The 12,701-nt window shown below is 45.9% G+C and overlaps 1 protein-coding gene across 1 annotated transcript in view; it reads left to right on the forward strand.

Annotated features, from left to right (window-relative positions):
• Positions 1-12,701, forward strand: part of WNK2 (WNK lysine deficient protein kinase 2) — a gene marked incomplete at its 5' end in the record, with an annotated part of 206,484 nt that overhangs the window by 71,596 nt on the left and 122,187 nt on the right. The window contains one exon of the mRNA XM_019537018.1: positions 5,483-5,640. Coding sequence (XP_019392563.1) covers positions 5,483-5,640 — 158 coding nt within the window. The remainder of the gene's footprint in view (positions 1-5,482; positions 5,641-12,701) is intronic.

The following is a 12,701-nucleotide window of genomic DNA, read 5'->3' on the forward strand; positions in this document are numbered from 1 at the left end:
TCCTGGTTGCTCAGCCTCTGTGAGCACAGGCACTGGCCCAGCCACAGAATTCCCCATTGCCTTCAGAGGGCCCTCCCCCCACACCCTTTTCCCATGCTGGAGGGGCAGGCAACCCCCCACCTCTCCTGCCTTGTCACAGCCCCAGCCTTTGCCCCCTGTGCCCTGACCAAATGTCCAGGATTTTGCTTTGCTGCGCTGGTAGAAGCAAGGGGAGGGCAATCAGAAGCAGCATGGGGCACCAAGTGGGTCTCTGCATGTACCTCTGCAGCTGTAGGTAGATAAGTCTGCTCCCTGCTGCCTCTGATTGCCCTCCCCCTGCTCCCTCCAGCAGAGCAAAGCAAAATCCTGGACATCTCAGATTTAAAAAAAAAAAAAACCCCACCCAGACAGATCAGAGGGCTCAAAAAGAGGACATATGGTAATGCTAGTGGCCAGGCCCCAGCCCAAGGCTAGCAGGTGGGAGGGTGGGGGTTTAAATCTCCTCCCTGGCCCACATGGGACCTCAGCCCGGGTCTGCCGGGGGGTGGGGTGGGGCAGTGCCTGCTAGGCTTCTGCCCTCTCTTGACTTCTACCTCCCCACTTGAGGTGGATAGGACAGCCCTGCTGGGGAGGGGTAGTGGCATTGAATTCATAAAAGCTTAAACAATAGTCTTTTCTCTGAAGTGAGCATGTATTGAACACAGGGATTTGCAACCCAAGCAGACAACAAACAGCCACCAGAAATCCTCACCTGAGCTAAGATGGACTAAGCTGTGTGTGCTCTCACTGTGTTTTACCGTGTTCTAACTTAAAATGGAAGGTAATAAAGCAAAAAGACTAGAGCGATCCTTGTGTAAGTCTTATATAATCCTGAGAGCAGAGTGTTTCCCTACAGCCAGGCATTTAGACAGTCCTTGGGGAATCAGTAGGTGGTCTTAGGTGTTGGAGTGGAGATCCCACAAGCCACATCTCAACTTGGGTTTTTACAGGCATACTTGCACCCCTTTCCCCCTTGGGTGCCTTGATATTAGTATGCTCATCACCTGTAGCATCTTTGGCAGGACTCTTGTGTATTCAGTGTCTTTTGTCTCTGCATAGGTATTCCAGTCTCCCACTTTTTTTTTTTTTTTTACAGGTTCTACTTTATAATGTAAATGTAGTTCTCTACTTTCCTTGGTCAAAACAGGCCAAGCAGTCTGGGAACCTCTCCTGTTCCCTTAGGTCTGTCTCCAGCACATAAATGTATTCATTGTGCCAGATCTTTGCCGCTGCCTCCCACCTCTGTGTGGGCCTGCAGGGTTGGCCCTATTGTTACCAGATTTGCCTTCACTTTGGGGTGTGCTCATTTGTTAGGGATACGTTTCTAGGGTCTTGGTAATTCTGTCAATGTGCTGTTTGTGTTACTTGTGTTTCTATACAGAGCTGTATATCTCCCTTCTGCAAGTCCTCACCCCCAATGGAACTATCTTGCAGGACTCAGTTTCGATGGGGCTGGGTTCCTCCAGTCACCAAATCAGTCATACACACACAGATTAACACGACACACCTGACCTGGCCGGGTTGATCAGCCTGGACGGCCTGACACCCTCATATGCCAAGAATCAGTTCATCAGAGCAACAATAAACTGCAGTCAGACACAAGCACACAGGTAAACAGAATACCTCTGAATCCTGTTGGGAGTCCAGATGACACCCTCGTGGGCCAGTATTCAGTTCATTAGGGCACGTCTGAACCACACTGGGTCAATCAGCCCATACAAGCTTGATCCTCTTACGTGTTTTAAACTCAGCACATCCCAATCTTTAGCCTCCTTGATGAGCAGATCCCACAGTATTTTGGGGCTTCATAGAGATCTTTAGCTTAGGTAAAAGAAGCATTGCTGCAGAGCAAGTGGGCGAAGGTGAAGTAGAGAAGGAGAAATATATCCAATTACTGCCAGTTTGACCTATAAAAGTTATTTATTGCTAAGTATATGAAATATATAATGGCGCTAGTAGTAATAGACATGCAAAGGGAAAACAAACAGTTACAGTATTACCTCGTTTCACTAAGTATTTGGGGAAGCTTAGCTCAAGCTGTTTTTCTCCTGCCTAGGCTGGGGGTCGGACTTGAAGATCTACAAGGTCCCTTCCGACCCTACTTCTATGATTCTATGATAATACTGTTCAGGGTCAGAAATCTATGCCTAGAGAGAAAAAAGAAAAGAGAGAGAGGGAGTGTGCTGGGATCTCACCAGTCCAAGACACTCGGGTTGCAAAGCTGTTAGGTTAAAGTTCTCAGCACGATTCTTGAAGGGAGACTATCTGTTTTTTCCAGTGTCCCAAGAAGAACAGCGGGTGGTGTGAGAGACTTCTCTTGAAGCACACGCACACTTTGCTGCTTTTTTTTAGATTTTTTTACCCTCAGTTCAGCTTCTTTCAAGCATTCTCAATAGTGTAAATCATTGTCTTTTCTCTTGACAAGGGGTTATCTGGTTTGGAACATCTCAAAAAAAACTGATTGATAATCAGGAAAACATAAGGTTAGGGAGTAACCAGACACTTAGGAGCCAGCTTGAAATTCCTGTGGATTGCAGATATACTCATGGGATATCTCATGGTTTCTTCAGAAACAACAGATAGCTTGCAGCATCAGGGTTTTGGATTTTTACTTGTGAACAAGCCTCAGCTTAGCATGACTTTTCCAGATCTTAAGAGACTTAAGGCAATTATTGGAGCGTTCATAACCTTTGCGGGGGGTAGGACTTCCGCCAGTCATCCCGGGAAAAGTATGACAACACTTGTGGTCAGGGCTCCAACGGGCTGGATGCTGCGATGAACCCTTTACCATTGTTCAAATGTTGCCCATACCCTCTCGGACTCGGTCTCTTTGCCTCAGCATTCCCTAATCTGTCCAACTGAGTTTTAGCCAATTAACCTTAATTAGGCCTCCCATAGTGGGACTGGGGAATGTACGGCCCGAGATGCCTATTAAACTTTACTTCTGCTTAGAGGTGTGTGTCGGGGGGGGAAGTGGGGGGGAGGAAAAGTCCTTTGTAAATCCAGATTAAAACTGGTCTGATAAATGCTGAGCTGGGTGTGTGTAAATGTGGGTTGATTAGCATTTGGAGCACAGATTCCCCATCCTGCAGCGCTCCCCTGCTTCTCTGATTCCAAAATTCACTGCAGTCTCTGCTTTGGGCATTCTGTTCTCCATCTCCCATGTATGAGTTGTCATCTGGTTCCATCTTGGATGCAAGTGAGACCTAGTGCAGTTGTTTTACTCTTGTCACCCTTATCTGGAGGGGTTTAGGTGGGTCTCCCACTGCATCTTAATCCATTTTGTTTAGGTGGGGGGGGGGGATTCTTTGCGAGTCAGACAGGCTGTGTTCTGTGTCAGGGGTCCCCAAGAACATGGAGCTGAAAAGTAATGCTATGCTCACAGGTGGAAGAAGACTGGTCCCTGCTGCCCTTGTTTCCCAGCCTCTTCCCCTTTCCCCATAGCCTGGGGGGAGCTGAGGAGAATTACCCTCCCCTTATCAACTGTTTGCTTCAGTCGCTGGCAGAGGTGGGAGAAGGCAGAGTCTGCTGGTCTTCTGCCAGCTTCCTGCCAAGCAGACTGGGCTCCCATCCTGGTGGGAGAGGGGGTTTAAACCCTGCCTCCCTCCCTTCTGCCTGATCTTGCCTGCCAACAGTCCCCGCCCCTTCACTGCAGTGGGGAAAAGTCTGGCAGGGCTGCCCCTTCTCCCCCAGGCAGAACTGGTTGCAGTCCCCAACCAGGTCTCCCATCCCCGCCCCTTTGTCAGCACTGTCCTGGCTAAGGAGCAGAAGGATTAGGTTAACCCTGGAGCACAGCCTGGCCCAGCCCAGGGCTGGAAAGGATGCTGGGGGACTATGATTTAACTTGAACCAGGAAGGGGTCTGGGTCAGAAATTTCATCAGCTGGTTTGACCTAAATCAGTTGAGTCTAATGGTACATTCAACCAGATTTATCTTAAACCAGTTTCAGCCATTTTGAAACTGGTTTATGTGCACTGAACTTTTGTTCTGTTACAGGCTTGAATCAGTTTCTGATCACTTAAACTGGTTTGTGTAACTTCTGTCCCTAGCTAAAATGTTTTTACTTGCAATGTTTACTCTGGTAAGAGTGAGATACATGTCTCCCTTGCATTTTCCAGTCAAAGTAAGCTAGAAAGCAGAAGTAATTCTATGCTGATATAACTTCATCATGGCTTTTACTGGCCTAGAAGTGTTGTAACAGAAAAAACTGCATACCTCATTAACATTGCTATACTGGGAAAAGTTTCTAGTATAGATCTGGCCAGAGCTGCCAACAAAGACAAAACTGAGGAAGTAGGTGAGCTTGGATGTTAACCTAGAAACTGCCTATTTAAGACTAGTCCACCATTAGGAGTCCTTTTCAAAATTAAAGTTTTTGTTTGCTCTAAGTGTAATTTAGCCAGAGAAGACAAAGGTTCATTTCTTAACCTTTGAACTAATATTCTAAATGGTGGAAAGTATTCCTCCTTCCATCCTTCAAGATACCCTCTCTAACTAATTTGCTTTAATCTCGGAAAGAAAAGGACAGGCCAGCTGAGAGCATGATCTTCTCTGACACTTTCTGCCGTTACTTGATAAGACGATGATAGTATAAACTGATTTCCCTAGCATAAACCATTACATGACATAATGTACTTTGCATAAATTGTTTGATGCAAGCAACAGTGCCAACGGTTCAGCTCTGTAGACCATACTGTTCAAAGTAATTGCTATTCAGAGGTTCTGTGACAAGAGCTAAACAAGTGTTGTGACTAAATGTGTGGGTGGTGTTCTGTAGCACTGATGTCACTGTTGCTTGCGTGTCTGCGATTCTGCATAGGTAAGGGAAACTCTGAAGGTATTGTAAGTAGCTATTTGTCATAAAGCTGCTTTTTTCCCCTCCTAATTGTTAGGCAGTAAGAATGGAGCTTATTTATCACATTATCTGATTTCTGATATCCTTAATCCTAGTGAAGATGACCTTTGATTTCTATCACTCATATGGTGGTTAATGCTAGTATTTGTCAGCCTGGCTTTGAGAGAGACTTTTACTGCCTACCACCCATCTTGCCAAAATAGAATCTCCTGAATAATTACGGCTTTGTTACTGCTTACATTGTCAAAGCCAGAGATCCCCTTCCATTCAAACTAAATAAGTTGGGGGAGAGAAGAAGATAAACTACTTTGCAGGATTGCCCTCCCCCACAAATATTGATTGTTTTTTATTTTAAGGTTTTTCTGTGTACTTCTAGAAATCTTATACATGTGCCTGCCACCTCCCCATTATTGCAGATGAAGCAAGAGATAGATGTCTTAGTTTTCTTCTTTTCTATTTGACAGAGTGGGGATAGAGAAGGCATGAATATATATTGGTCAGTTTTGATGTTTTGTATGTACTCGGACATAGCTGTATTAAGCACATTTTTACAGATCAGGAGACTGTGTAATATTTTTGCCTGCTGTGAATTCTTTCATTTTTTCCTAGGTACTCCAGAATTTATGGCCCCAGAAATGTATGAAGAACACTATGATGAATCAGTTGACGTATATGCTTTTGGAATGTGCATGTTGGAAATGGCTACCTCAGAATATCCCTATTCAGAATGTCAGAATGCTGCTCAGATTTACCGGAAAGTAACCTGTGTAAGTGAGCTTAATTTTTTTTTAGCATGACTGCTTTATAGTGTAAAGCTTTTCTAAATGTTTAAGGAATGTTAAGGTTAAGGCTTTCAGTGGGGCATGTCCATGTGGTGGGATATGAGAGTAATGCAGAAATAATGTCTTCACCCTAATTTTTGGTATTTCAGATGATTACAGTCCTACAGTTGTAATTTTTTTATATATGTCATTTGGCTTCCTATGAGTATGTGCAGAGAATTTTAATAATATTTATTGTTCGGTGCCTTCATTATTAGGTTATTTTTTATTTTTGTTGGTCAAAGTAGATAAGAATTGGGAGGTCTGGGAACGAGTTTTTCATTCGGTTCTAATTGCAGTCAGACAAATTTAGGCTTTCCACAAAACAACTGCAAAATGCTTAGGTTTGCAACCTAGATGGTTGTGTGCATTCTTAAACTGTAGGATATAGCATATTTACTCACATACAAACAACATGATGGGGGCTTGAAGCTGAAGCCGGTGTTAAGCTGCCAGCTTCCCTGGGCCAAGTGATCCATGCAGTTGGGGGTGGGAGGGAAGTGGGGGGGCTTGCTACTAAGGGATTGTGAAGAAAACCTACCTGTGTAGCTTGTTGGGAAGACAACACAGCCTTTTCCCCTGCCATAGCCCTTTCTTCCAGCTCCAGCCCCTACCCAGCCAGACCCAGAGCTGTCACTGCTGCTTCTGCATGGGTGGGCTGGGAAGGGATGCCACCACTCTTTTTGCCTTGGAGCTGGAGTACAGCAGAGCAGCAGAAGATAAATTGTGGGGAGAGGGTACAGATGGTGGGGGACAGGTGACAGGGGAGAGAGAGCATGGGTGTAGGGCCAGGCACAGGTATGGAGGAGCAAGGGTTGAGAGGGGTAGGCATCAGTTGCCAGGCAGGGTCATGGAGAGAGAAGCATGAGCAGGGGCAGGTGGTGGGAGGAGGGGCAAGTGGCAGGAAGACCACAGGTAGGGGTCAAGTGGCAGGGAGGAAGGCAGGGAAGGTAAGGGGCCAGGGGTATGGCCTCTTTCCATCTGCCACTGATTTTCTTACCACAGTTTTAAGAGGGATGAATTTAAGGTGATTATTCCACTAATTATAATTTTCCATGTATAGAATCTAATAATTGGGGGATCATCTTAAATTCAAAGTAATTTTGGATTCAGGGAAATACAGTAATCTGAATCAAACTTCGGGTACAGTAGCTTCCTTTCTTGAAGACCAGAGTGGAGAGAGGATGAAGTTTTATTATTTTGCATTGAGCCAGTGCTTGAAAAGTACGGTACCTGCATTCCAGAACTCTTCAGTGTCTATTAAACCCTAAGTATAAACCAGAGAAATAGTTTGAAAGCATTGGCTCTTAACCTTTTAAAACTCAAGGCACCCCTTGGAAAGTGCCAGCTCTTAATTGATGCTCATTTTACTACAGAAAAATACTAGAGGAGTTCTGTTGCAAAGGCCTCTGAAAGACTACAACTAGTGTTAAAAACATTTTTCACCTTAGATTCTGTAATCTTTGGATTTAGCTTGTAAATCATGTTAGCTCACTTAACAGAGCAAACATTGTGTGGCATTGTACAGTGCCCTTTCAAGGATCTCAAATCGTCCCAGGGTGCCACAGTACCTTGTTGAGAATCACTGATCTAAAAGAATAAAGCTTGACTGAAGGAAAAGGAAATCTGAAAGTGAGGCAGGAGGCAGGGCCCAAGTTCACTTCATCAGATACTATGAGATTTGAAAGAGCTAGGGCTGAGTTAAACCCTAAGTATAAACCAGAGAGATGGTTTGAAAGCACTGGTTCTTAACTTTTTAAAACTCAAGGCACCACTTGGACAGTGCCAGCTCTTAATTGATACTCATTTTACTATATCTGAAGATCAGATGCAAAAATGGGCTTGTCTGAGTCAAGCCAGAAACTCCCTAGGAAAGCTCTGAGGCTTTTGTGAGGGCCATGAGATCCTCTAATCAATGGAGAATCAGTATTGTCATGGAAACTGAAGTTAAGAGCTTTGACAGTTTTGCTAGTTTTATTCTGGAATGTTAAGTGAAACCATTAACATGATACTTTTTTCTTCAGAGTGCAACATCTCAAGTATGCTGCTGGTTTATCCCTTTCTGTCTAGCTGGGAAGGGATATAGTGACTAGAGCAGTTTGAGGTGGGCAGCTCACTTGTTTACAAAGAACTGGTGGTGCATGCCCCCCTTCAACATCTGGAAATGGTTGAAAGGAAGAAAGGAGTGGCCATGCCTAGGAAGGAGGACTGAACTGAACTGAAGAGCATTTGTTTGTCCTATTTGTTTAAGTCAAAGCCGAGCAAAGTAATAAATACCTAACTTTATAGACTGCAGAGGCTGAATGGATTGGGGATGGCAATTGCTTGCAATTTCCACAAGTTCCCAAGAACCCAGCTAGTATCCCACTTTGCCATCTCTTTGTGCTTACAAAGCACAATTATCATAATGATGATTGGTTCAGTTGATAACGGCCTTGAAGTCTGGTTTTAGATGGGACACCAGACCTCTTAGGACTGTTCCATCAATGTGATTGTTGCAAGCAACCAAGCTGAAGACCAAAATAAGGAATCGGGTGCAATGTAACAGCCATATTGTTCTGTTCTTTATCCTACCCAGAGCAGAGGCCTTTATCTGTTTCAGCCTCCCCCTCCTCTCCATACTTGATTCACAAAAAGGTTCCTATATTATTGCATGTACGCCAGTTAAAAAGCATCCTCCTAATGTCTAACCAAAAGTCAGGGAGCCAGATGCTTTTGTTGGGGAACTTGTTTGTATATTGCTGGATGTGTGAACAAACCTGAATTCTTTAGCTCAGCAGGTGCCAATGCTTTCTGATGGCTGCCCAGAATGACCTAACTTGGATCCAAGGTGATTTGGCACTGGAACCTGGTCACTACTGCCACCTTCTCCCAACCATCTGGCCATAGCATGGCAAGGGGAACTCTGCCAGCTAGCCCAGCATGGTGTGGGCAAGGGCCACACCTCCACTTGCTTTCCCAGGCAAATGCTGCTGAAGCCCTCTGGCTCCAGGTGAGGTCCAGTGGCTCTGGGCCAAATCTGGCCTGTGGGCTTTGGGTTGCTGACCCTGCTTCTGTGCAAGGTGACAGCACTAATTGAGTGGTCAGCCAACTTGTAACCCACCCCCGCTGCCAGTTGGGGCCCTGTGCCAGCTCCGGACTTGCCCATCGGGGCTGTTCTATGGCAGCAGCAGTGGCTTGGTGTGGAGGAAAGTGGCCCCTCTGCTTGCTGCACCAGGCAGTGTTTGCTGCTGCTGCCCAACCAGAGCTTGCGCTCTGGGCAGCACAGGGACAGCGGTGGCAAATGCTGCCCAGTGTGGCGAGGCCGCTTTCCTCCATGCCAAGCAGCTACTGCTGCCGCGTGCAGCCCCTATGGGCGAGCCCGGAACTGGCACAGGGCCCAGGCTGGCAGTAGGGGTGGGTTACAAGCTGATGCTGAGCATGGGGGAGAAAAGTTGCCCCTCGCCTGCCCTGTGGCTGACGCCCAGTGCTGCAGCCACTTGCGGCCTGCCTGGGGTTGCCTGTACCTGCTTGGGACAGCTGCGAGTGGTTGCAGCAGGGAGTGCTGGCCATGGGACGGAGGGGCTGCTTTTTCCCAGGCTTCTTCCCTGCCCGGGGTCCTCCCCTTTTTTCCCCCTCCCTCCTTACCCAGGTTTCTGGCACTGGTTCAGCCACATGGTCCCAGCCCCTGCTGGGGCTTCCAGCTGTGGGTGTGGGGCTGGGTGGGCCCTGCTGTTGCAGGAGCCTGCCAGGGCTTCCCTTGAGTCCTGCTGCTCCTGTCATTTTTGACAGGAACCAAGGACAGATAAATATTTATTTTCTAAATTTTTTTAGGGGCCCCGTGGGCTAGATAGGATGGCTTTGTGGGTAGGATGTGGGCCATATTGTGCCCACCCTGCCTTAAAGCACTGTTTCTAGGCCTCTGCTCCATAGAAAGCTTGCATGGAATTGTTTGGCAGTGTAAACAGCTGTATGGAATATTTAATGCTCTACTAACTAGAGTTAGCTACTGCATTATGGCACCATAATGGGGATGGAAGCATGCATGAACAACAGAGGGGGAGGGGCACAGTGCTGGCGGTAAGTGGGGGAGCTCCCACAGATGCCGCAGGCCTGTTGGCAGCAGGGTGGGGAAGGGAGGGTGGTGAGCACCAACCAGGGGTCGGCGACCACCTGCAGACACCATCACATTTTTGTAGGGGGTGTTCCACCACACTCAGGGGGTGCACATGCACCCCCTATGTGTCATCCCTGGGAGCATGTGCAGTTTATCCTATCAACTACAGCCTTTTCTACTGAACAGCACAGATTAGTGGGAAGCAGAGATTGCAGCTTTTCAAAAATGTAAAATGCGTCTGTTAGCTAGCAGAAGCTGTTTGTCCTGAATCCTGATGCTGCCAATCTTTCGTACCAAAGTTAATGCTGTTCTACTTGCTCTGTCCCCATAAAGGAAGTGTTTTCCTTGTCTGGCACAATTTTTTGTCAGTTGGATTTGGGTATGTGGTCTTAATCTTGGTAGGTAGCTTATAAGAAATCCCCTTGCTACATTCTCTGAAGTTCCAATAACCACATCACAAGCCTGTCCAAAATGCAAAGTTTTGAGACTTCATGTTCTCAGTGTGCTATTGAATACCCTTTTAATCAGGTAACCTAATGGATGGATCTCCAGGGGGCAGCAGCAACTGCGTGGACACCACCTTTCTGCTACTGCTGTCCCTAGCTGATCCAGGTGCAGGTGGAACCCCGGAGTTGCTCCCTGTGTGGGTCCCCAGATTTAGCTGAGGACAGTGTCAGCTGCTCCCTGTTCACCTCTCCCCTGTAGGTGTCTCGCACTGGCACTGGAAGGAGGAATTTATGCCACTACTGTTTCCAGCTTATGAAGGCATGGGGGCAGCTCCAGAGCTTATCTTGATCTGTGTATTGCCCATAATTTTATGGGACTGGCTATGCGACCCATCTATGCAGCTGTGTGCCTAGCTTGCATGTGGAACTGCCATTAGTAGCTTAGAGTTTGGTAATAAGTGCCTGCTATGTATACGTGCAAATAACATGCACTTGCTAAACTGCAAGTCAACACAGAAGTTGAGAACTGAATTTGTACAATTATGAGCCACCTGGAGTATGCTTTTAATTAAGACTTTCTAAGCCTCCTTTGTCACTTATAAAAGCAATATCCAAGATGGCAAACAATGTGATTAATTAGAGGTTCTCTAATTGGGTGTTATATTTCAATTTAACTTTTCAGATTTGAATAATTTTTAAATACTGTTGATCAAGAAACTCTAAGCCAGTTGGTTTTCTCTGGTAATAACAGAATATGGTAGCTTGCAGTAACTATAGAAAGGGCCTTCTACAAGGTGGGCTCCATCAGCTAGGTAATAAACACTAATGGACAGCTTAAAATCTTCCAGTAGAGGAAGAGAAAACATTGAGACTTGCAGGCATTAAGTGTCATGTGAAGTGATGGTAGATATATCTGCTCTGCTGGTGATGGTAACCACTGAGGCACCAGAAACCCATAGTAGAAACAGTTAATGTTGCCATGAGGACTGGGATAACAAACTACCTGTCAAGTGAAAGAACAGACGTGCCACACCTGTGGGCTGTGTAATAACTGTCCTTTGTGGTGGGAGGAACATATGTTTTGTTATCTTAAACGGGAATGTAAAAGGCATTGTAAACTTTGGGGTAGAGCTCTTGTTACCAGGGAGAATTTTGTTTACAGCCTGGACTTCCTTGGGAGACAAGCTGCTTCCTTAGCCCTGGCGGGGTATAGCCAGGGTACTTGCTACCTCTGTGAGTACCCTGACTGAACTGTAGCTTGGTTGTTAAGGAAGTCATCATTCCAGTAAGAGGAGGGTGATGCTAGGAATATGGGGAGGTGGGTAGTTAATGAGGCCTCTGTAGGTTGTTTTGTTTCTATGGTTGGTTGAGGGGATGACAGTGTGGATGAATATTTTCATTATGTAAAGAGTCTCTCTTTCAATTAAACTTAAGGTTTGGGATTGTTTTAATTATACACATTTTTCAAGCCTAACATAACTTTAAAAATTTTCCTTATTGTATCATAATAGCAGAGAACTAAAGGGTAATTAAGAGGCCAAATTCTACCTGGTTTTATCTGTTGATTTAAGTAAGGTTATAATCATAGAGAAGTAGGGTTGGAAGGGACATCCAGAGGTTATCTAGTCCACCCCCCTGTCTGTGGCAGGATCATCCTTATCCAAACTATCCTATACAAACCTTAATCTAAATTCTACCTAAGACTACCATCAACCCTGACACAATACAGATCTAACACCCTAACCTGCCACAGATAAAGCAGAGGAACCATGGCAGCCAGTGTCCTGCTTCTATGAAATGTTGTCAGTATATTCTCACGAGATCCCAGATATAGGGCCACATGTCCTTTTTGCCAGTCACATTCCAGACAGAGGATGGCTAAAACCCCCTCAGTCCATACCAGTCTGACTATGGAGTAAAACTCCTTCCTGACCCCAAATATGGCTATTGGTTTGACCCTGAGCAGACGGGGAAGACCAGGAACCTCTGGCTTTGTTCCCAGCAGGAGCATTAGCACATGCCAGTCAAAGTTCTTAGCCTTGGCTGTAGCCAACACCCAGTGCCTCTGAGGGAGGCTTAAGCACCCTGACACATGTAGCAGAAAAAACGGGGCAGGATGGGCAACCAGCAATGCCTAGAAATACTCATGGTAGAACACAGATTATCCCCAACCAGTGGCTGTCCAACCTCATTTTGACTATCTCCAGTGATGGAGAGTCCACAACTTCCCTATACAGTCTATTCCACTGCCTCACTATTCTAACAATGAAGACTTTTTCTGGATATCCAGTCTAAAATTATTTTGCTGCAACTTCAAGCCATTCATCTGTGTCGTCCTCTCTGCAGCAAGAGAGAAAAGGTGCTTTCCCTCTTCTTTATGGTAGCCAACTATTTAAAGACTGCTGTTATGTCTCTTAAGTGCCATTTCTGCAAGGTTTTTCAGCCTCTTTTCCTATAACTTGCCT

The sequence above is a fragment of the Crocodylus porosus genome, unplaced genomic scaffold, assembly GCF_001723895.1.
Source record: "Crocodylus porosus isolate Cpor-Errol unplaced genomic scaffold, CroPor_comp1, whole genome shotgun sequence".
Taxonomy (NCBI): Eukaryota; Metazoa; Chordata; order Crocodylia; family Crocodylidae; genus Crocodylus; species Crocodylus porosus.